Below are 26,020 nucleotides of genomic sequence, written 5' to 3'. Positions count from 1 at the left end.
GGCCATAGAGGAATTATGACCATAGCTAGAGTCCCCCTGAATATCATGCTACTTTTATTTGTATTATCGTACTTCTGACCAAATGAGGGGAATATTTTGAAATATGTATGAATGGCCCATCCTTGTGGCTATTTGAACTAAACACAGGCTTTGGGTATTTAGAGTCTCCGAAAACATCACTGAGATTAATTTGAATGACATTCGATTTTCTAGGATATGGCACTATCATAATTTAGGTTATATTTTATATCCTAGAATATACTTAACTCCTTTCCTACTCTCTCAGTTCTTTACTTTCTAATAAGATCTATTGAGGAACGAAAGGATAAAGAGTATATAGGTACTATTTCTTTCTTTTTGCTTTTCAATATGCTTATCTTTAATCGTCATGTATTTATGATTTTGAATAACAGTTTCTATTTTTGTGGGTATATTCATAATTATATGGCCATTTGGTGATATGCATAGATACGCTGTACTTAAAAAATCTCATGTTAAATAAGGTAACTTATTACTGTATTAAGTCAACGTTAAATATTTTTCTACAGTCTGGAAAGGGTTGAATTTAAATCCAAGTTAAGTGGCCCATCCCAACTGTTATGGTGTTTCATTGACAGGAATAGAATCCAGATTGTCCATGTTACCTTCCAGTCCTTTATCTGTTACTCCCTACTGCTTTAAGACTCAGTTTAAAGGCTGGCAGAACTCTCGTATTTAAAAGAGAAAGTGTAATTTTATCCAGAGAAGATAAATATGTGCCCTAAAATGAAAGAAAGACCAGAGGTCCAGACCATAGCTAGGTGTTTTTGGAAAGAGCCAAATTGGACAACTAAATTGGAAAAGGTTGCCTGCATTTATAAAGGAGATTTCCTTGCTATTTATTAATAATTAGCAAGGTCTTAGCTTGTCTAGCTTTGTATTTTTAAATCTGCCCAGTAATGAATTCATATCCTATTAGTCGGTATATTAGTAGCATGTTGTGTTGTTTCTGTCTTTGAAGTATTAATACTATGATACACATGCCTCTATGAAGTAAAACTACCAAATGATCTTGGTTCTCTTCTTCTCTCTTGAATATATTTCCCAGACAGTGGTGACTGATTACAGTGAAGGATGACCAGCTCTCCAGTGGGAAAAACAAAGTTGGAGCTAAAGTGTAGTATGGGCATTGCTTGTTCTCACTTTTAGGAAATCAAGAAAGTTTGGAGTAAAATAGAACTGAATTAGTAAAAAATGAGAAAAGTGTGATCCAATACCAAATAACCTCATAGGATGGGAGGGCAGTAAAGAATTTTTTCAAAAAGGAAACACTGAATATAGGAATATGGGACCAATATCAAGAAATACAATTTTTTTACAGATAAAGTGAGAGGCTTAATGTTCGATGGTTTTAGGCTTAGAAGTTTGTTTTGAACAATAGACTAAAGCGCATGCAAAACTTCCAGAAATAAGGATTACTCCCATATTATGAGAAATGGGTGTGGATTTTGGTTTGATTATTATGGGGACCAGCCAAATATTTCACGGCAGTTGTTAAAGGATGTGCTTTTGGGAACAAACTCATTTAAGAGTGATGTGCAAAATGGTACATTAGGGAAGATCTAAATATGAAATAATCAGAAATGTTAGGTAATAGAAAACTGCTTTAGATAAGCTAAGTTTGGATCGCATGTCCAAATTGAGCAAGATGCAGTTTCAGAAGGAACAAAGTTTGAGTTATTGATGAGATTCAATTAAAGAATATTAATTTTATGATACTTTGTTGCTTATAGATGCATGAGGGGCAAGATAAGCCAATAAAGATCCTGTAACAAGCCAGTCTATGGTTTTCTTGTATTGTGGAGAAATGTGTGTATTAGAGGTTGAAAGGCGCAAGGGCCTCCTGTTTGGTCGGGAAGTGATTCAAGAAATCTTTGTTTTTGAGATGGAGTCTCGCTGAGTCACCCAGGCTGGAGTGCAGTGGCGCAATCTCGGCTCACTGTAGCCTCCACCTCCAAGGTTCAGGCTATTCTCTTGCCTCAGCCTTCTGAGTAGCTGGGCTACAGGTGCATGCCATTGTGCCTGGCTATTTTTTAAAATATTTTTAGTAGAGATGGGGTTTCTCCATGTTGGCCAGACTGATCTTGAACTCCTGACCTCAAGTAATCTGCCTGCCTTGGCCTCCCAAAGTGTAGGGATTACAGGCGTGAGCCACTGTGCGTGGCCAAGAAATCTTTTTCTGGAATTATTTGAGCCTTCATCACTTGAAGATGTGTAGTACTTTAATGTGTGGTGTGGGTGGGGTGGGGATGAGGGTAGGGGTGGAAAGTGACATTTGCACTGTATGAAGTACAAGTGAGGCAGAGATGCTAGCGTCTGTTATTACTTGAGAGAGATGAGGCTAGTGTTGGAGGACAAGGCTGGAGGGATGGGCTTTTGCTGACATTTAGGTGATACACAGAGAAAGTGATTGCCAATCACATTGAATTCATTCAAGTATTTTCTCACAGAACCAACTTTGCCTTTTTTGGTCTCTTTATTTAAAGTTTATATCTATCTCCTTCATTGATTTTTCATTTTTTCTTTGGTTTTTTTCCCCCTTTTTCTTTGTGTTTGTCTTGTTCTCTTTCTAATTTCTTTTGTTGGATAGTTAGCTGATTAATTTTTTATTCTTTTCTGATGTTAAAATTTTGGATATAAATTTCCCTCTTAGTACTACTTTTACTGTATCCCACAAGTTTTGAAATGCTACATTTTTGTTTTTTATTTTTAAGTATTTTTTGTTTCCATTTTGATTTATTTGATCCATAAATTATTTAGAAGAATTTTTTAATCTCTTAATTTCCAAATTTTATCTACTTTTATTGACTCCTAAGTTAATTGTATTATAGTCAGAGAGTATATTCTGTTTGATATTGTTTTTTGAAATTTGTTAATGATTTAGTTTATGGTTTAATGTGTGATCAGTTTGTGCCTGAAAAGAAACTTTCTTTTCTAAAATTGGGTACAGAGATCTGTCAGTGCTATAAAATCAAGCTTTTTAATATGCTATTCACGTCCATTTCTTACTGATTTTTCTTGCTTGACCTCTTCATAATTGAGAGAAACATGTTGAAATACCTCATTGTGGAGTATGATTTGTTATTTCTCTGTTTTTACTTTACATAAATTTGAGGCTTTTAAAAATACATACAAATTTAGAATTATTGTATTTCCTTGGTGACTCTAAGCTTTCAGCATTTATCATGTAAAGCCCTGTATCTCTATTAATGCTTTCTGTCTTAACACTTATTTTGTGTGATGTTAACATAGTTTCATTGTTTGGATTGATATCTGCTTGGTAGATCGTTTTTTCTTCCCCATCCTTTTACTTTCAACTTTTCCATATACTTATGCTTTAGGCTTATCTCTCATAAATAACATCTAGCCAGATTTTAAAATCCGATCTGACATTCAATAAGACATTATTATTTTTTAAGTTTTTTTTTTTTTTGGAGACGGAGTCTTGCTCTGTCGCCCAGGCTGGAGGGCAGTGGCACAATCTCAGCTCACTGCAACCTCTGTTTCCCGGGTTCAAGCAATTCTCCTGCCTCAGCCTCCCGAGTAGCTGGGACTATAGGCACACGCCGCCATGCCTGGCTCATTTTTTGTATTTTTAGTAGAGACAGGGTTTCACTGTGTGTTTTAATTCATATGCAGGTTTGCCGTTGTATTTGCTTACCCATTTCTTGTTGCGTGTCTGCTTGTCCTCCATTTATTTCCCTTCTTCTTGAAATATATCATTTATTTATTTATTCATCCATTCAACAAGTGTTTACTGAGTGCCTAAGAGGTGTCAAGTGCTTTTCTGGGTGCTTGGCATATGTTAGTGTATAAAACATGCAAAGGTTCCTGCCTTCATGAAGCCTATCATCTTGTCAGAGAGATGGGCAATGTAAATGATATGAGCATCCTATCATTTTAGAAGGTGATGAGATGTTATGGAAAAAATATAAAGTAGAGCAAAGAACGGGAGATTAGGTGTGCTTGTGTGTGGATGGTAGGGAGGATGCAGAAGGAGGACAGGTTGTAGTGTTAAGTAGAATGCCCCTTACGGACTTTATTAAATGCAGTCCTCCTGGCAGTGAACTCATTGGATTTATTTATATATTGATAAATGTCTTTAATTTTGTTCCTAAAAGGCAGTTTTGTTGAATACCATTTGTAAGTTTATAGTTACTTTTCTTTGAGGATATTATACCAACCAATTATAGCCTTCTGGCCTACTGAGCTTCCAGGAATTTGGCTGTCATTCTGTTGTAGGTGACATCTCTTTTCTATCTGGCTTTTTCCCTTTTTCTCTGGCTTCCTGGAGATCAGGATTCTTGTTTTCTATCAGTGCTGGAAAGTTTGAGCCATTTTGTCTTTAAATATTTTCTCTCTTTTATTTTGTCTATTCTCTCTACTTAGCCACAGATTAGACTTTGAGCCATGTCTCTTAATATCTCATTCATATTTTTCAGGTTTTCCCTTTTTTCTTACAGTTACAACCAAATGTGTATTAAATATGCCTTATGCCAATAGGAAAAAGTTGAAAAATTTGTTCATGATCTGATGTCTTGAATGTTTGGTTTTGTTTTTTAAGATAGTACATTGCTATTGATTTTTTTTTTGCCTTTTTTACAGGTAAAATTTACACACAGTAAAATGCATGCATCTTGAGTGTATAATTGGATGAATTTTGACATGTGTATATAACCATGTAACCAATACTCCTATCAAAATATAGAATATTTCCATGACTCCAGAAAGTTTTCTTGTGCCCTTTCATAGGTGGTGTCCTCCCAATGAAGATAACAATTTTCTGATTCTTTTTCACCATAGTTTTACTTGTTCATTAAAATGGAGTCTATATGTTCTTTTGTGTCCAGCTTCTTTTGCTCAGCATATGTCTGAAAGATTATTCATATTGTTGCATATAGCATGGGCTCCTTTTTATTGCTCAGCAATCCTCCAGTATTGACAATATCATGATTTGTTTACCCATTCCCCTGTTGATAGACATTTGGATTGTTCCCAGGTTTTGGCTACCGCAAATAAAGGTGCCATGAACACCCTTGACAAGTCTTTTTGTGGTATACATTTTGATTTCTCTTTGGTAAATACTTAAGAATTTCATTGTTGGGTCATAGGTAGGTTTATATTTAATGTAGAACTTATAAATTTTGATTTAGAATTATAAAATTGTGATTAATATTCATTTCAGACAAATAAGCCAAATTGGACATACTTATCATTAAATATTTAATATTTGAAGTCCTTGAGATGTGTTCTGTAAGTATTTTGATAGGATGAATGCAGTTTAACGACCTACTTAATGTCATCTTAAGGAACTTGCTGTTATTTTTATTTCAAGTTCAGCATTCCCAGGTTCTCAATCTTTAACCAGTGGTTCACTATGGGTATAAGTTAAATGATATTAATTAAACTGCATATGAGTGAGAATAGAAATGATTTAAAGCTGCATAAAACTACTTTTGTGATAGTATTTACTATTTAGCTGTGTAATAATTTAAGCCATGAGTATGTTCGTGTGATCTCTACCATCACTTACACACACTCATTCAACATGCACTCTGAGGCCCTTCAAACTGTTCCATTTTAAAGAGAAAAGCTTACAATTCATTATTTAAAAGATTATCTTAAAAACCAAGATGAAAACTGTTGCCTTTTCCACCTTTAATGTTGCAAACCCCAGAACATTGTATAGGAATTCTACCAGTTAGAAAACATCGTCCTTTGCTATCTTTGAGGGTTTGGAATTTTTAAGTAATCTTTTTTATGGTATGAATTTAATTCCTCTAACCCAGATATGTTAAATCCCCTTAAAAGCATGGTTCAAACACTTTATTTTTATTTTAACCTGAAAATGCTTCTGTTAATTTTTGTCAAGTGATTTAGGAAATAAATAGTATAAAGATTTTATTGTTTTTTTTTTTGCTTGTTTAGAGATAGTGTCTTACTCTGTTGTCCTGGCTGGAGTGCAGTGGTGTGACGATTGCTCACTATAGCCTTGCACTCCTGGGCACAGGGGATCTTCCAGCCTCAGCCTCCTGAGTAGCTCAGACTACAGGTGTGTGCCACCATGCCTGGCTGGGTTTTTTATTTTTTGTAGAGGCAGGGTCTGCTATGTTGACCACTCTGTTTAGATTTTTATATGGTATACATTTTTTTCCTCTTGCTCTATAAATATATTTGGTACCAATTTGTATAGTGTTGCAAAGCCATTTAATTCATACCTATTAAACAAAGAAAATAAAAGATTAAGAATAGACATCTTGACTGTAGTTTATAAGAAACATCATTAATAGTATTGGGCATCAGAAGATGATTTTCTAAAGAGGGAAGATAATATCATTGAGTGTTCCTATGTTCAGATTTTTGCTGGTTTCATGCAGTCCACATAGGTGAGAGTAGATAATTCTAGCTAAATTATTATTATTTTTGAGACAGAGTCTCACTGTGTCACCCAGGCTGGAGTGCAGTGGCGTGATCTCGGCTCACTGCAATCTCCACCTCCTGGGTTCAAGCGATTCTCCCATCCCAGCCCTCTGAGTAGCTGAGACTACAGGTGCACACCACCATGCCCAGCTAATTTTTTTTTTTGTATTTGTAGTAGAGACAGGGTTTCACCATGTTGGCCAGGCTAGTCTTGAACTCCTGGCCTCAGGAGATCCACCCACCTTGGCGTCCCAAAGTGCTGGGATTACAGGCATGAGCCACCCAGACCGGCCTAGCTAGATTATACTTTGTTTACACATAGTTGATAAACTGTAGCCCACAGTGGCCCTGCTGTTGGATGGCTGATTTGTGAGAGATATAGAGCTAGGTCTAGATGTCCTGTAGCTGGAGCCATCTCTCTGTGTTTAGGATACTCAGAGATGTGAAAGCTTTATGATGGCATTGTTGTACTGTCATGTTAGGGTATAAGTCATCTGCATTTCTCAAGTGGAAGCTCATGCCAGTTATAATGCTGCTCTCAAACCTGACAGAGGTATATGAGGAGGGCTTGGTATGTTTTCAAAGAATGCATTTCTGTCTTTATCATTATATTAAGATAATCCCATAATAGACCTATTTTAGAATGCACTTATACATTTAAGATATATTCTTATATTTTAGCTACTTGATATTTGAGTAAGTCTGGACAGAAGAAAGACTGAGTTAATAAGATAAAAGACTGGTAGATGGGGCTGGGCCTGGTGGCTCACACCTGTAATCCCAGCACTTTGGGAGGCCAAGGCAGGTGGATAGCCTGAGGTCAGGAGTTCAAGACCAGCCTGGCTAACATAGTGAAACTGTGTCTATATTAAAATACAAAAAAATTAGGTGGGTGTGGTGGTGCATGCCTGTAATCCCCCTACTCGGGAAGCTGAGGCAGGAGGATCGCTCAAACCTGGGAGGTGGAGGTTGCTGTGAGCCAAGATCATGCCATTGCACTCCAGCCTGGGCAACAAGAGTGAAATTCCGTCTCAAAAAAAAAAAAAAAAAAAAAAAAGACTGATAGATGGTGTCTCTTGGCAGATTTCAGAGAGGCAGATTAGAAGCTTAATTTTCTGGTGGGAAGTGCCTTAACTTTGTATGAAGGGATTTATTCATTTTAAAGTAGTTTACATGTGTTACTTTAATTCTTATAATAACTATATAATAACCATCTCTAATTTGGAGCAGAGAAAACAGGGACTGCTTATTTATTGGTTACTTCAAGAAAGTTTTATTTCAGTGTTTTCTTTAACACATGTAACCTCTATGCTAACTTTATATACACGCTTATTTTGAAGAGGACTATAGTTTTATACAGTTGCTTTTTAGTTACAATTTTATCAAAAAAGTAATACAAATAGCATGTTTTAGTCAAGGACAATAGGTATATGTGTATCCGTGTAGTGCATATATTTTTAAAGTATTTATAGAGTGTAAGAGTGTAATAGTAGCTCTATATAGTAACAGTCATTGTATGTTTTTTAACCTTTCTAAGATTTCATTCCTGTACAAACGAGCTCTGTGAAATTATTATGGCCAAAATACCAATGTTTGTCTTTCACCTAATTTATCTGCACTTCATAAAAATGCTTAAATATTACTTCATCATCCTTAAATTTGCTTTGCAGTATGTGAAGCCTATGAACTAATTCTTGAATATTTATGAAGTAATTCTGATTTTTTTTAAGGTGTTACAGGCTCTTAGGAATATTTAGCTTAATTTGGAACAGGATTCTTTATTATTTGCATGACTTTTCATTTTTGAAAACCAAGTTACAGTAAATCCATGTATGTATAATCCAGTTATACTGACATCAGTTTTTGTATCTTTCTACAGGAGTTTGGTTAGGCATAACAGTTCTCATGGTTCACAATATCCTGATTGAAATGCTAGGAAAATTACTTTACAGATAATGCATAGCATTGTGTATACGTTACTTATTCCCTCTATAAAATTCTGTTTTACAGAATGCATGGGTAGTATCAGCAGTTGCAGTTTATAAAAAAGAGCTGATGAAAAATACCCTTAAGAGAGTAGATTGTAAGCATTCTCGCCAGAAATAAATGATTATGTGAGGTAATGTATACGTTAATTAGCTTGATTTCTGCCACTCTACAATCTATGCCTGTATCAAAACATCATGCTATATACCATAAATATATATAATATTTATTAATTAAAATAACTGAAATGTAAAAAAGAGACATAACCCTCCCTCAAAGGTTAGACAGTGAAATAGGATGAAAGTCACAATTTGATTATTTACCAGAAGCAATCATCCTTATCTGGTAGGACTGATGAAGACAGTCACTTTACATTATGCCTTACTTGGGCTAGGGAAAAAAGTGTGTAAAAATTTCCAGAATTTTATAACAAAGAATAAGGGCAAAAAGTACTGGCATATGTCTCTCAATAAAAACTCAGTATTTCCAAAAATAATCTTAAAAGAATACCCTTTCTTGACTTCTCTGTTGTTATTGTTGAGGAAAGTTATTTTACAGTTTGTTTATTTGTGTGAGATTTGTTTGCTATTCAAAGTGTAAGATCAGTATTTTAAAATATAGATACCAAATCCATGTAGTATAATAGTGGTGATATGCTGTCAGTTGACAGTTGAGCAAGATAGAACTTAAATCTTTTATACTGGCATAATGTTAGCCTTACGTAGTTTAAGTTTCTCCTTCAGCAGATTTGTGTCTATAAATAGTTTGCTTCAGAATGAATGGGGCAGGTATTTGGTGGATAATGATCCCCTGGGGTGGGATGCTGTTAGACCGTCAGCATAATGTGGAATATTGTTAGATGTACAGTCTTGGATAGTTCCCAGATTGCTCCATCAGAATCTGCATTTAAACAAATTCTCCTGATGATGTGTGTGCACATTAAAATTTGAGAAGCCTTCTTAAAGGAGACATCAAACTTGGCATCTGGGGAACTAACACTTCTCTACCCGAGATTGCAAGGATATAAAGATTTAGAAATTATTTATTAGCATTATAAAACAAATATTCCTCTTAAAAGTATATTTCTCTTTAAGATTATCCATCTTTTCTGGAATAAAATGTTTTTAATGCATTTCCGTACTGCTGTTCTTAATCTTACCTACCAGAGAAGACAGACTTTGCTTTGTCCAACCTGAATGAGCAAGTCTGGTTATTGTTAAGTCTTCCCTAAGATAGCGGCAGCATCTGGATTTGCGTGAAGTCAAATCTTGCGAAACAGAGGTAGAAAACTGGCCCTGACATTGGGATGCCATTGCATGTTACTCACTATTGGGCATGTTTTGTAACACCAGGGATACAGACATCCTGCATCCTAATTAAAAAATAAATATGTCCTGAGTGTCTGTTGCATTCAGTGTGATATGGAGTGGATCAAACCTTTCCTTAGGGAGTTCAGGCCGGGAAGTATTCTTGAAGGGCACACGCCTTGAGCAGAACTATGTCATTCTGAGATATGACCATGTGGATCCATTGGCTAGACTTTCCCTAGCTGTGGTTAAAAGAGGGATTAGGAATATAGCATTCATTTCAGCCAGTTCGGCATTTCCTATCAAACTAAGTACTGTCATAGTGTATCAGTATATTTAAGGGAAGTTAGAATTTAGAGCAAGAAATATAAATTCTAGATGTAAGTACCTTTTCCTAACAGACTTGATGTAAAATTTTGTTGTGGCACACTCTACTTCTGAGTTTTCCAGTTTGCTTTAGGGACAAATCTCTTGTTTGAATTCTGCTTCCACTATTTAGAAACTCTTCAATGTTGCTAAACTTCTGAGATGGGCCCGGGAGCTCATTGACTTTTCTGGTGATGGCTTTAGTGTGTCATTTTGCTTCTTAGGGATCTCTCAGTACCAACCAAGTCCTGCTCAGTAATGTGAGCAATAAATCACACAGGATGAGGAGCTGTTCATGTTGAACCCTGCGCTGGGCCTGGCTCTTACATGCATACTGGTGGTAGGGGTAAGGGTGGGGTCTAGGGTTGTGGGGCAAGGTTTGAAAACCAATGCCCTAGCATAAGAACACTACCATGACTACTATTAACCTAAAAACCTACCGTAACCCCCCTTTTTAATATATGAGACTTCTTTTTCCATGAATTTTTTTCTTGCCTCCCTTAATCATTGTTTCTATCCAGTAGTGTAGTGTTTGTCTCTCTTGCACAGGTGACCCATAAACTTTGGAGGTAGGAGACAGCGGCTCATAGTCAGTAAATATCACTATGTGCCTTAAACATGTGGGACCTGGGACAAAACATTGAAACACAAACCTTCCAAGAACGTACACTTTTCTGCCATACAATTGGCAAGCATGTTACTGTTATAGGAGAGAAGGGAGCTTGCCATAAATTTTCTCACAAACAAGGAACTCTAAGAGAAAAATGATAGTGTGGTATACTTTAAGATTGTAAATGCCATTTTCTTAATTTATTGTGTGGAATGTATTTCTATTAGATGTTTGTATATAATACTTAAAGAAATACCAACAAGAGTATTTATTATTAGCTCATTTATGCCACAGATGGTTTCCTCTACACATTCTCAAACATGAACTTAATTCTTGAGAATGAAGAGATACTGCTGTATACTGTAATTTATATTAAATTGTGACATTTCCTCCATTAAAAAGACACTATAGCCTTATTATTAGAGAAAAGCAACAGGATACCTTTTGTTTGGGATTTCTCGGTGGAAAATACATTTTGACTTAAATAGGATTTAAATGGCAACTTGATAATAGATAATTTTAGGAGATTGCTCAATGTTCCACTTAGGGATTAGTTTAGATTTTGTTCTGTCATGATTGTATGGAAAAGTGCTATGTAGTCATATCAGATTGTCCCACTCCATGCCTAGTGAATACTTGTGCCACTTTTGCTCTGCAGGAAAATGACTCAGGCACTTTGGACACGGTAGGCGCTGTGGTTGTGGACCACGAAGGGAATGTTGCTGCTGCTGTCTCCAGTGGAGGCTTGGCCTTGAAACATCCGGGGAGAGTTGGGCAGGTAAGTAATTATGGGTTTTTTAAACTAGCCTTTCAAAGTAAAGCATGGAATTTTTAGCTCACAATTTTTTAACCAGTGGGAACATTTTTTCTTTAGAAAAAATGAATGTCATCGTTTTTTAACATGTAGTATAAATCATCAACCAAATACCTTTTTAAAATTCTTTTTAAGAAAACCTATCTCATAGTAATTGGTTTGTTTCTCATCTTTACAATCGTTGATCCTAGTTTTTCTGCTTTCAGCAGGCTGGGCACTGGCCTGGGTATTTAGTAGACATTTAATAAATGTGTGCCAGTTTCCATTTTCTCTCTGTAAATGTCACTCTCTTTAGGAACAAGCTCTACTTGACTATACTGCTTGCTTTTTAGTTGGAGAAATGATTTTAGAGTTACATTTTTTATTTCCTCTGTTCCATGTATTGTGACATTTGGCCCTTTACATCCCTCCTCTGATCCAGCATTTCAGCCATTTTAGAAAATAACCAGTATTTCAGGTCACCAACACATGATACCACTTAACAAATCTAGAAATGGAGATGGTCTAATTTATGTAAAATTTGCTTGTCCCCAGTTCACTTGCACATCCTCTTCACTTTGCCCCTTTCCCCCATCTCTCATTTTTAGTTTTATACTGAGAATGAAATTTAACAATCTATTTGATCTAGGAAGCTTTCTGAGGATAAATCAATTTTGGCACATTATTTGTGGGCTTAATAAATGTTTGTTGAGTGAACAGATGAATTGGATATTCTCACGGAGTAGTTGCAAGGGTTCATTTAAACTCAGTATTTGGGTGGCATCTTATAAATGGAATGTGTCATGTTATGCTTTGTGTACTTTGTCACATTTGAAGAAGAGTCAGTGTCACAGTTACTTTTTTCATGATGGTTAGTGACTATTTGAAGCAGAGAGATCCAATTCATGGAGAATATCACTGCACACCCCAAAGTGGTGTTGCTTGATCTGCTCTAAGCTGCTTACATTCCTAGACTAGGAAAAAGGGGAAGGGAAGAATAACTAGTTTTGTGCTACTCTGCGTAGTGTGCAAGGGGCTGTATAGGGAATGATTACTCAACATATGTACAATGCTTTAACTCATTGTAAAAGCCTTTGTCTGGTCATGGTATTTTTCTACATTATAAAGTCCTGTGTATTTGTCAAGTTTGCAATAGGAAAGTCAAGCTTGGCATATCAGATTTGGATACGCTAGTAGAGAAGGTGAGAGAAAAGCCAGCAGAGTCACCTTTGATGCATTATAGTCCCCATGACTTTCTCACTGTTTTCTGTTCGTTTTGGTTAGCAAAATGGCAACAACAGAACTAAGGATAGTTCTGGACTATGTTAGCAGGATATTACGTCTAACAATCTTGAAGCTATTCTGCCACTGCACTTAGAACTGTCCTGAGCAAAAGAAATACTTCCGTAAAATTTATGTGTTGGTTTGCCTCACTTGGCTAGTTTGTGAATACACAGCTTCTGAGAGTTAGAAAATCAGGAAAGAGTGTGGAAGAAAGGAGTAAAAGGGCTTATATGAAAATGCAGTTGCTTAATTGGATTATAATGCTTGGATGGAGGAGATGTAATAAACTTGAAACTATGTAAGTATCAGATGAGAGGTAAAGAACAGTTCTTTTTGACAAGCCCAAATGAAACAAAATACAAAAGCAAGTTATATCAAAGGCTAATTATTTTTTAAAGTGTGCTGAAACTAGATACTTTTAATGTATTTTAAATGCACAATTAACTACTTAAAAATTTTAGCATATTACCCTGCTGTAGATATGTGATAGCAGTGCAGATGGTGAATGGTAATTTGAGGCCAGGCGCAGTGGCTCACTCCTGTAATCCCAGCACTTTGGAAGGCCAAGGTGGGCAGATCAGTTGAGGTCAGGAGTTCAAGACCAGCCGGGCCAACATGATAAAACCCCATAGAGAAGTAGAGAAGGTGAGAGAAGCCAGCAGAGTCACCTTCAATGCATTGTAGTCCCCATGACTTTCTCACTGTTTTCTGTAATCCCAGCACTTTGGCTCACGCCATCTCTACTAACAATACAAAAATTAAGCCAGGTGCAGTGGCTCACGCCTGTAATTCCCAGCACTTTGGGAGGCCAATGCAGGTAGATCAGTTGAAGTCAGGAGTTCAAGACCAGCCTGGCCAACATGGTGACACCCATCTCTACTAAAAATACAAAAAATAGCTGGGCGTGGTGGTATAAGCCTGTAATCCCAGCCAGTGGGGGGGATAAGGCAAGAGAATCTCTTGAACCTGGGAGGCAGAGGTTGCAGTGAGCTGAGATCTCGCTACTGCACTCCAGCATGGGTGAGAGTGAGACTCTGTGTCAAAACAAAACAAAACAGAACAAAAATTATCTGAGCATGATGGCTGACACCTATAATCCCAGCTACTTGGGGAGGCTGAGGCAGGAGAATTGCTTGAACCTGAGAGGCTGAGGTTGCAGTGAGCCAAACATGCCACTGCACTCCAGCCTGGGAGACAGAGCAAGATTCTGTCTCAAAAAAAAGAAAAAAAAAAAAAAGGATAAGAAATGGCAATTTGAATTAGAACTTATTTGCTTTTTTAGCTTACTGTAATAATTTGAATTTACAGTTTGGACATGAGAAAGGAATTATTATATTTCATTTGTCCTCCTAAACCTCACCCCACCCCCACACAAATAGGTGGTTGAGTTTACTGGTTAAGTGTGGACTTCCGATCTAGGTAAACCTCTGTTCTAATCCCACCTCCCCATTTACCATGCCCCTTACTTTGAACAAGTTACTTAACATCTTTCAGCTCCACTTTCCACCTCTGTAAAATGGGGATAACCGGCTACCTTACAAACTTGTAGAAGATTCAATGTCAAAATGTATTTAAATTACATATTATAGCCCCTAGTAATAACAGCTATAGCTACTGTTAATTAAGCACTTGCTATGTTCAGCAAGTACGTTAATTCGCATGATCCTGTGACAACAATATGAGGTAGGTATTTTCATTATCTTTATTGTATAGAAGAGGAAACTATTGCCCAGAGAAGACTAATAATAATATCATTTATATGACCTACTTTTACTGCATGATAATAGCTTTAATAAAATTTTAATAGTTTTACTACCAAAAAGAAGTAAGATTTTAAAAATTTGTTTTTAAAGGCTTGCTTAAGGTTGCCATATTTTATCCAATGAAGTGGATAAGAGATGGACAACCTCTAATTCTTTTATCTTACCTATCACTGTCTCAGCCCAATGAATTTCAGAAGGTTAAGAAGGAAGACAATTTTAGGTCTTGAAACTAAGGAAGGGTATCATAAAGGGAATTTTCTTAAAGGGAAGGAGTAAAGGGTAAGTGTAAATGTTCTTTTCTAGAAAGATGACCTCCCCTGGCTTTATAAGAGGTGTCCTTGGGACCTTATTTACTATTTTTTGAGTGCAGGCTCCTGGTCATGTTAATTGTGGGGAATGTAAAAGATGATAGTTTTCAATGAAGAAAGAATGGGTCCTTCCATTGATTTCTTGTGTTCTCTGAGACTGGCTGACCCAGCACTTGCTTCAGGGAGTACCAGTTGAATAATTATCCCACAAGTCTGCCAGTTTATTTATAAATTCATATTCTAAATCACTTCTGAAGGGCTTTCAGTTGCCACACTGACCCTGAGCCAGCATGTATTTTAGAAGCGTGGTGTTGTCAGAAACGGTAAACAGATTTCCCAATGTCTACCATATTGAGAGTATCCCGCTCAGTTCTTGCTTCTAATTTTAAGAGGGATATTGTCTGTAACATCTGGAGATAGCAACTATGGGTCACATGAACATGGGAGACTTCCGTCTCTGGTTATCCTGGACACTGACTTATTTCTCTAGGAGGGTAATTATGAGAGAGTGGTGGGTTTGTGCATCGCAGAGTCTTGGGGAACAGCTCACAAATTTGGGTTTCTTTGGGTTAGAAAAGAGAACTAAAATAGCTGTTTTTAAAAAATTGGAGGACTTTCTGGGGGAGGTTACAGTACTTCCAGAGAGCAGAGGCAGGACTAGTGGTTGGAGGTTATGATACAGCAGATATTTGCTACCAATGGGAAGTGTCCGTAAACAGAATGTGTTCCCACATGAGGCAGTGAGGTTCTCAGTGTCAGAAGTGCCTGGGATGTCTCATGGAGATTCCCGCTCTGGGTAGAATATTGGAGTGAATGATTTCTAAGATCCTTGTAAAAAAATAACAGAATATCATAGAAAGCTGAAGTCTGGTCCCCATCCTCAGTCTTAGCCTATTCCCCAGTCCTCAGAATGAACTCTTAGAAAATATCAGTACTGCTTTATGGGAGTATCTTTTTCTTCCATCAGTGGCAGGGAATACTGAATGTATTGTAGCTTGCTATTGTTTTCAGTTCAACAATATGTTTGGGAGCTCTTTCTGTATTTGTTCTTAAAGACTTTTTAAAAAGCTTAATTCTTTTATTTTTAACCTTTGCAATGAATTCCACATAATGCCATGCCAAAGTTTAGCCATTTCCTCACTGATTGACATTTAGGTTGTTTCAAGTTTCTCATTCTTATCAACCATTTAGTAATGAACTCTTGAGCATGCCACCTTGTATTTTTCTATGATAGCTAGCTAGCTAGGTTTTTAAAAAATTTTAATCTCTACTTCTTACTATGGAGTGGAAGAGTTATTAGTTGTGATTTCCCTCCCAAAGTCAGAAAAGTCATTGTGGATATTGAAGAGAAGTAGCGTTATTAAAAACAAAATAGGAATGATTGTCATAATCTGTTATAAAACCATAGTAGCTTATTGTGTACCTGATGGTTTCAGATGTATAAATCTGCTCCACCACCTAACAAAGTGATGAGCTTGAGTAGGCCTTTTTGCCTCCTTTCTTTTCATCTGGCTGAATCTAGCACAGTAGTGAGCATATATTGGGCCCTTTGGTACAGAACGATTTGCACTTCCTCTTGTGCCACGTCAACACAGACATGGAAAAGGCCCTCTTGAAGCAGGGTTTCCTGGAGCATGGCAGGAGGACCAGCTGCATCCCAGTACCCCATGGCCCTGGTTAACAGTACTGATTCCTAGGTCTGCCCCAGACACTAAGTCAGAATTTCCAGGAATCAGGGTTCTTATCAGTAAGCTCCCCAAGTGATCTGACACACACCTAGTTTGAAAACTACTATTTTAAGCCAACCACATTGGTTTTAAGGGGCCAGAAGAACAACTAGCTGACAAATTACAAAAGGGAGAAGTTTTTCAGGGAAGGAAAAAATTACTGCTGATGACACTAAGAAACTTGCTTTTGCTATTTTCTGAAAGTTTTAAGATTAATGGAGTATCTGAAAACATAGTTTTGATAGTATTAAAAGCATCGTGTGGGTAGGTCTTATACAACATCTGGTATTATCACCTAGTTGTTTTATATCATTATTAAACCAGGCTTTATTAGATGGGTATGATTTCTGTTGAAAACTAATAATTACATATGATATTTCTGAAATATTATATCTATTTTCTTTTTTCCCCAGGCTGCTCTTTATGGATGTGGCTGCTGGGCTGAAAATACTGGAGCTCATAACCCCTACTCCACAGCTGTGAGTACCTCAGGTATTTGCTGCTTTCATAACCATTTCTCATAACTTCAACCTTGTCAATCATTTAATGATTAAAAGCAATATTTGTGGGTAAACATAGAGCATGTGCTATAACAGTGTATGGATGTGGGAAAGATCTTCAGTATTTGCGAGGTTTTAAGGGTTGTTTAGTATCAGTGTAAATACTTTGCTAACATTTTCTTTTTTTTTTTTTTTTTTTTTTGAGTCAGAGTCTCACTCTGTCCCCATGCTGGAGCAGTGGTGCGATCTTGGCTCACTGCAACTTCTGCCACCCGGGTTCAAGTGATTCTCATGCTTCAGCCTTCCAAGTAGCTGGGATTACAGGCGTGCACCACCACACCCGGCTGATTTTTTGTATTTTTAGTAGAGACAGGGTTTTGCCATGTTGGCCAGGCTGGTCTTGAGCTCTTGGCCTCAAGTGATCTGCCCTCCTAGGCCTCCCAAAGTGCTGGGATTACAGGCTTAAGTCACTGCACCCGACCCACTAACATTTTCAGTACAACTCTGGAGTTAACTATGGTTAATTATATTTTTATAGATCTATATTTTTTCTAATGACCCATGATGCTGCCAAGTTTAGATAACAAAAGACATAAAAGTAGCAGGTCATTTCAAAAATTAACAGATAATCTCTTGAGTAAAATGTTGACATAAAACTTACAAGGTACATTTCCAAATATACAGTTTATGACATTCAGTCCTTGAATGACACTTTTAATGTAATACAGGTCTTCTTTTTATATGTATATTGTAAAGGCATTATCATTTAGTACAAAGTGTGTATGTGTGTATGTGTGTGTGCATGCGTGTGTGTGTGCAGGAGATGAGGAATGGTGGACATGGAGAGTTTTAATAGGCAGAATGGTTGTTGTCTATTTCCATACTTTAATCATGCCTGTGCCAGATGTACGTGAAGCCTTTTCTCATTATGTGATGATACCTCTGGTTGACAAAATAATATTGATTCATTCCTTTTTCATGTCATCCTTCAAGTTACAGTCCCATCCCTTTCTCTCCAACAGCCTCAGACTTTATCGGGAGAGTGGACAAATATGGCTTCCTTTCCTACCTTTCTCTCTCCAATTTCTTATCACATTGGTTTCTGCCCCACCACACTAACAAAGCACCCAGTCCAGTAGCCCTCTTGTCCTGCTTTCTGTCTGCTCTTTCTGCGATCTCTGATGCAAGTGACTTTTCCTTTTGCATGTAGCATAGATCCTGGAACCTCTTGGTTTGTCTGCCTCTCTGACCTGTTCCATCTTGGCCTTCTTCACAGATTCTTACTCCTCTGTCCTCCCATTGCCCACAGCCCCAGGGTTGAGCCTTTGGTGAATTCTGTACTTTCTCCTGCTGATTTCTTGTTATTTCTGCTGTTCTCATGATTTCAGCTGTTCTCTCTTGGGATTGGCTTCCATGTCTGTATCTACTTTGGACTTTTGAGGTGCATGTGAGTCCTTTCTGACTTCCTGGTGGGCATGTTCCTATGGGTGCTATGTATACATATCAGACTCATCAGGTTCAATAGAACATTTCATTCTTCATCCTCACCCTGTGTCACCTTTCTCCTGTGTCCTCTATCTCTTTCATTGCTCTTATTCTCCTATCCTTTGCTCAGACTTGAAATCTTGGCACCACTCTCATATTTGTGGTTTCTTTCTGTTTCTTCTTTCCTGACTCTGTTCTTTCAGACTCATCTTCTCATGCCTGCCTATCTTAGCAGCCTCCTGACATAGCTCCATTTCTTGCATCAGTGGAAAAACATGGTTTTGAGCCATTGGCCTATCAGGAGAAGTCTGAAATGAATTAATGTTGAATCAAATCCATACTACTATAATTGTCAAAAAATTGTTTTTAGTCATTTTTGAAGAAATGAGCATAATGTAATAATATGAGTTAATTTTAAATTTTAATTTAATATTGGTGGCACATGAAAACCTTGATGCATAATGTTTACAAATTAGGCTGTGAACATAATTTAGTATGGCCCCGTGTCTATGGAAAATTGTAGTATTTGAACAAAGCAAAGACTAATTCATAGTTTCATTTTGATTGTCTCAAAGAAATCACAGTTGGAATCATGTGTTATGAGAGTTTTCTTTGTGGTCAATATGTTGTTCAGTGAGATAGGTTGTTGTTTAGACATTACTTTCATATCTAGATGTTAGGAGAATTGGCTTCTATTCTAAACTGAAATCCTGAGAGCCTGCCTGATTGTGTCAATTTGGAAAAGAGATTTCTAAGTCCGAGGAGATTGTCCACCAGTCCCCTACCCTTATTTTAAAATTGGTGATGTGCAAGTTGGAATAAGAACATACTCCATGGATTTGATTCTATTAAGTAGAATGCAAGGAATGGGTAGGTAAAGTTAAAATTGTAAAATTGAGGTTTTTCTCCATTCCTTTTGAATATTTCCTCCTTTGCCTATCCTGTGTCAGTTGAAGATAGTTTCATATGTCTAAAGATACCTCTAGCTTTCCAGTTCATGACATCCAGTGTAGCTTTTTAACTTAGATACCCAGCTTGTCATGTTATACTCTTCGCAAGCTAAAAGACTAACCATCATCAGCCCACAGAACCTGGGGATGATAGAGTAAATCTCCAGTCCCTCTTGTCCGTTGGACTTTGCGTGATTGCCTCATTCTTGTTTCTCATGGGGCTGTTGCTATGAAGTTGACAATGGAAACACATGGCAGAGTTGGGTGATCAAGTCAGAAGAAAGGTGGAGCACTGAATTTTGCAACTGTTTGGCCAAAATAAAGAAGACTTGTGCCTTGGGCTGCTGCAGAAAATCCAGAGACCTGGCCTGCATTTTAGGATTATATATCTTAGAAGGTGATAATTGAAAGGCGGAGAAAAGATAGTTAGTTATGGTTAGGATAGGGCTCTCCCAAGGCCAGATGGGTGATTTGGTCATTAGCCTGAGGGATAAACTCTAGCATCTTGTTCTCATCACTGGGTGAGGAGAAATGAGTAAGGGCTTGGGGAGAGGGGGTGGATTAACAGGAGCTGACCTTTCAAACTCTGACTAATGTTCTGGCGTCATAGGAATTTGCCTAGCTAGGGATAGAGTAGAGCAGGCACATGAGTTCCTGTCCAGACTCTTCCAGACCCACTAGCTGTGGAGCCTGGGCAAGGGGTTATTTGTAAAACCGGAATAATATCTACCATTACTGTAAGGGGTAAGTAAGTTGACATACACAAAGCTTTTAGTGCATTTCTTGTCCCAGAGTAGGGGCCCAATACTTACTGTATTTCATTGAATCTAAGTCATCATCCTTTATCAGATGCACCATTATTTTTATACCACTAAGGAAACAAAAGACTGTCAATTAAAGTATAACACACTGCCTTCTCATCACTTAATGCATGGTGGTTGCTTTACAGGAAAATATAGAATTAGGGATGTCTCATCAGTGAGAAGTATTTGCTTCACTGATAGCAAAGTCATGCCTCATTGCCATTTCCATACCTTTCTATGTGTACAGTTATTTTTAATTTGAATTCTGTATCACACCGTAATCCTTCTGAACACATTTTAAACAACAGTTTAACTCAACACATGTAGTTCCAACACGGCACGTAACTGAAGGGTCAACACATGCGAACCGCTTGCATCTAGAGGCAGTGGCAGCTCTGTCACTACTGCCACCAGGCATGTAATGCCTGGAGGATTACATGGGAGGATGCATCAGTTATAACACACCTGAATCCAGAAGTTTAAAAATGTGAAAAAAGTATATTTTAGAATTGATAAATTATAGTAAAAGCTTTTCTTATTCTCAGCTTTTTCTAGAAAATAAATAATTTGTTTCAGACTGTCTTGAGGCAGTAAGATAAACTCTTGAGGAAAGAGGGCTGTGGGTATATTTGTGTCTCCTGAGTGCCTGGCAAACAGCCTTGTACAGGGTAAGTGCCCAGTATACAAATAAAAATTAAGAAATGTATGTGTGGGTCCTCCCTGTTTGAGAAGAATGCTTACTTTTTCAAACAGATTATTCACCATGGACTTTCTTTAAATAGGATTTTAAAATATAATTCAATTTGCCACATTTGAATTCACACATAATTTTTCAGTAACACAGCAAATACATAATGTTAGAAATATCTGGGATATGTCTCTGGCTATGGAAAGGAAGAGCAGATTGAAGATTAGAAGATCAGAAGGAGGGGAAAAAAGCAAGAGATTAAGTTTATGCTTTGGTTTACCTTAACATTGCTTTTCCGTTACTTGTCTATACAGTTCTTTTTTCTTTCCTTTAAAAAAAAAAAAAGACAAAGTCTCACTCTGTCGCCTAGGCTGGAGTGAATGCAGTGGTATGATCATGGCTCATTGCAACCTTGGACTCCTGGGCTCAAGTGATCCTCCTGCCTCAGCCTCCCAAGTAGGTAGGACTACAGGTGCACACCATCACACCTGGCTAATTTTTAATTTTTTTGTAGAGACAGGATCTTGCTGTGTTGCCCGGGCTGGTCTTGAACTCCTGGGATCCAGTGATCCTCCCACTTTGGCCTCAAAAAGTGCTGGAAACAGTGAGTACAGGGGGTACTGATGGCAGTTGACTAAGATCAGAAGATGTAGGCTTCATTTCCCCTCCTTAAAGTATTCTGGCATGAAGAAAGACCTACTACCTTGTTTCTGCTGTGAGGCCAAAGGATTTCTGATTTTCTCAGTTCTTTGCTTTTTAAGGTCTTGGCTCTGGGCATTTCTAGAAACCTGAGGATGGAGAGGGTTGTGGTCAGGACTTGCCAGGAGTAGCTTCAAAGGTAGATGGGATTAAAAAAATACCAAAATTGAGAACAGCCTTATGCCTCAATATTTCTGAGCTAGTGATTAGTTTCTTCCTCAAGGGCTAGGAGAATATGCCATTCCTTTTTGATTTCTCAACTTAACAACCAGAGGTCTTCCTCTGTCCCTCTGTGGGAGATTGTCTGTGGGACTGTGTTAGGAAACTCGTGCCCAGAGACCTTTGTCAGGAGGGCACGAGACAGCCTTCTCTGTGAGAGGGGGGTTATGTGACAGCAGGAGCCAATGGGAGACTACTGCTGAGATATTGACAAATGCCATGTGGTCATTGCTCTTTAAGGGTATGTGGAAGGCAGGCAGGAATCCATGCTTCAGCTTCTATTTAGCAGCAGTCATTCTTGTACTCTGTGTGTCACAGGCACTCTTGGTGAATACAAGCCCTATTCTACTGAGGACTCAGTGCAAATCACCTAGGGTTCCAGTCTTCCTTCTAGCCCTCTCCCCATTTCTTAGCAACCCTTCAAGGTGAAACCTCAAGGAATTTTCTATACTCAAGGTTTATTATTTTTCTTAGTTCTCTTCTCTCACTCAATTTTATTCTACTTCAGTCAGGACTTCTCCTCTACCACGCCACCAATCTGTTCTTGTCAAGATGAACAATTACCTCTAAAGTCATGTGATTATCCTTCAGTCCTATAAGCAGCATTTGACACGGTTGCTCAAATAACTTGCTCCTCCTGTAAATACTGTCCTTAATAGACTTCCAGGGACCACACACTCCTGTTTTTCCTGCCACCTCACTGGCTGCTCCTTCTTAGTCTCCTTTGTTAATATTCCTCATCTCTTTGACGTCTCAGTGTTGGAGTGCCTCAGTGCTTAGTCCTTGAACCTCTTCTCTCTTTCTTTGTATACCTGCTCCCTTTGTGTCTCATCCAGTCTGATGGCTAAGTACCATCTATGTGCTGATGATTCCTACAATTTTATCTCCAACCTGGGCCTCTCTCCATAACTGAGTTATAATTCAAGTGCTTGTTAAAATCTCCACTTGTATATATAACAGACATCTATTTAGCATGTCCGAATATGAGCTCTTGCCTAACCCTAAACGTGTTCTCTTGAAATATTTTCCCCACAGCAAATGTCAATTCCAGTGGCTCAAGTCAAAATTTTGGGTTCATCCTTGACCCTCTTTTCTATCTCACGCACATCCAATTCACCAACAAACTTTGTTTACTCTCCTCTCTGAATATATTTAAAATCTGACCACTTCTCAGCACGTTAATGGCCACCAACAGTTCTATGGTGCCATCATCTCTAATCTGGATCATTGCTAGCCTCCTAGCTGGTCTCTTGCTTTTTGCCCCATTCCCCCTTTATTTGTTTCGCAACCCTGCAATTGGTGTTCAAACCGAACTCAAACGATATACCTCTATTTTGAAATGTTAAGCCACTTCCCATCTTAATAAATGGGAAAGCCACAGTCCTAATGAAGGGCCTATAAGGCCTTATTGGAGATACTTCCCAGCTTCCCCTCAGAAGATCTTGCTTTTCTTCTCTTGCTCACACAATTCCAGCTACGGTGGCTCCCTTGCAGTACTTCACACATGCCACGCACACTCCCGCCATAGGGGCTTTGTCAAGCTGCTGCTTCTCCTCCACCCTCAGTGTCTCAAGCCCCCACTCTCACCTCATCAGACCTTTATTCAAATGAGTCACCTTGATGAGTTCTTCTGCAGCCATCCTATATAAACATGGAGTTCTTCCTTCAGCTAACATTTCCTGTCTCCCTTTCATGTTTTATTTTTTCCCATAGCAAGTATCATCATCTAATATTTTATATCTTTACACAATTTTTTTTTTAAAAATTGGTTTAATTTAATTTAATTTTATTATTATACTTTAAGTTTTAGGGTACATGTGCACAACGTGCAGATTAGTTACATATGTATACATGTGCCATGTTGGTGTGCTGCACCCATTAACTCGTCATTTAACATTAGGTATATCTCCTAATGCTATCCCTCCCCCCTCCCCCACCCCACAACAAGCCCCGATGTGTGATGTTCCCCTTCCTGTGTCCATGTGTTCTCATTGTTCAGTTCCCACCTATGAGTGAGAACATGTGGTGTTTGGTTTTTTGTCCTTGCGATAGTTTGCTGAGAATGATGGAATGATGGTTTCCAGCTTCATCCATGTCCCTGCAAAGGACATGAACTCATCCTTTTTTATGGCTGCATAGTATTCCATGGTGTATATGTGCCACATTTTCTTAATCCAGTCTATCATTGTTGGACATTTGGGTTGGTTCCAAGTCTTTGCTATTGTGAATAGTGCCGCAGTAAACATACGTGTGCATATGTCTTTATAGCAGCATGATTTCTAATCCTTTGGGTTTATACCCAGTAATGGGATTGCTGGGTCAAATGGTATTTCTAGTTCTAGATCCCTGAGGAATCGCCACACTGTCTTCCACAATGGTTGAACTAGTTTACAGTCCCACCAACAGTTTAAAAGTGTTCCTATTTCTCCACATCCTCTCCAGCACCTGTTGTTTCCTGACTTTTTAATGATCACCATTCTAACTGGTGTGAGATGGTATCTCATTGTGGTTTTGATACGTATTTCTCTGATGGCCAGTGATGATGAGCATTTTTTCATGTGTCTTTTGGTTGCATAAATGTCTTCTTTTGAGAAGTGTCTGTTCATCTTCTTTGCCCACTTTTTGATGGGGTTGTTTGTTTTTTTCTTGTAAATTTGTTGGAGTTCATTGTAGATTCTGGATATTAGCCCTTTGTCAGATGGGTAGATTGCAAAAATTTTCTCCCATTCTATAGGTTGCCTGTTCACTCTGATAGTAGTTTCTTTTGCTGTGCAGAAGCTCTTTAGTTTAATTAGATCCCATTTGTCAATTTTGGCTTTTGTTGCCATTGCTTTTGGTGTTTTAGACATGAAGTCCTTGCCCTTGCCTATGTCCTGAATGGTATTGCCTAGGTTTTCTTATATGGTTTTTATGGTTTCAGGTCTAACATTTAAGTCTTTGATCCATCTTGAATTAATTTTTGTATAAGGTGTAAGGAAGGGATCCAGTTTCAGCCTTCTACATATGGCTAGCCAGTTTTCCCGGCACCATTTATTAAATAGGGAATCGTTTCCCCATTTCTTGTTTTTGTCAGGTTTGTCAAAGACCAGATGGTTGTAGATATGCGGCATTATTTCTGAGGGCTCTGTTCTGTTCCATTGGTCTATATCTCTGTTTTGGTACCAGTACCATGCTGTTTTGGTTACTGTAGTCTTATAATATAGTTTGAAGTCAGGTAGCGAGATGCCTCCAGCTTTGTTCTTTTGGCTTAGGATTGACTTGGCAATGTGGGCTCTTTTTTGGTTTCATATGAACTTTAAAGTAGTTTTTTCCAATTCTGTGAAGAAAGTCATTGGTAGCTTGATGGGGATGGCATTGAATCTATAAATTACCTTGGGCAGTATGGCCATTTTCCCGATATTGATTCTTCCTACACATGAGCATGGAATGTTCTTTCATTTGTTTGTATCCTGTTTTATTTCATTGAGCAGTGGTTTGTAGTTCTCCTTGAAGAGGTCCTTCACGTCCCTTGTAAGTTGGATTCCTATGTATTTTATTCTCTTTGAAGCAATTGTGAATGGGAGTTCACTCATGATTTGGCTCTCTGTTTGTCTGTTATTGGTGTATAAGAATGCTTGTGATTTTTGCACATTGATTTTGTATCCTGAGACTTTGCTGAAGTTGCTTATCAGCGTAAGGAGATTTTGGGCTGAGACAATGAGGTTTTCTAGATATACAATCATGTCATCTGCAAACAGGGACAATTTGACTTCCTTTTTTCATAATTGAATATCCTTTATTTCCTTCTCCTGCCTGATTGCCCTGGCCAGAACTTCCAACACTATGTTGAATAGGAGTGGTGAGAGAGGGCATCCCTCTCTTGTGCCAGTTTTCAAAGGGAATTCTTCTAGTTTTTGCCCATTCAGTATGATATTGGCTGTGGGTTTGTCATAGATAGCTCTTATTATTTTGAGATATGTCCCATCAATACCTAATTTATTGAGAGTTTTTAGCATGAAGGGTTGTTGAATTTTGTCAAAGGCCTTTTCTGCATCTGTTGGGATAATCATATGGTTTTTGTCATTGGTTCTGTT

At 37.9% G+C, this 26,020-nt stretch overlaps 1 protein-coding gene across 12 annotated transcripts in view; it reads left to right on the top strand.

Moving 5' to 3' along the window:
- The window catches only part of TASP1 (taspase 1), a 454,798-nt gene that overhangs the window by 93,535 nt on the left and 335,243 nt on the right, over positions 1–26,020 (top strand). For 11 of the 12 annotated variants that reach the window (XR_010154230.1, XR_008541205.2, XR_010154231.1 and 8 more), the window contains 2 exons: positions 11,387–11,506; positions 17,017–17,095. Coding sequence is in view for 8 of the 12 variants with exons in the window: in XM_001135721.6 (XP_001135721.1) it covers positions 11,387–11,506; positions 17,017–17,095 (199 nt within the window). In the remaining 4 variants the exon portion in view is untranslated. The remainder of the gene's footprint in view (positions 1–11,386; positions 11,507–17,016; positions 17,096–26,020) is intronic. The other variant, XR_676151.5, reaches the window with a different exon arrangement.

This window comes from Pan troglodytes, chromosome 21 (genome assembly GCF_028858775.2).
Source record: "Pan troglodytes isolate AG18354 chromosome 21, NHGRI_mPanTro3-v2.0_pri, whole genome shotgun sequence".
NCBI classification, from domain to species: Eukaryota; Metazoa; Chordata; class Mammalia; order Primates; family Hominidae; genus Pan; species Pan troglodytes.
The sequence above is the reverse complement of the archived record's forward strand: the minus strand, read 5'-3'. Positions and strand labels throughout refer to the sequence as shown.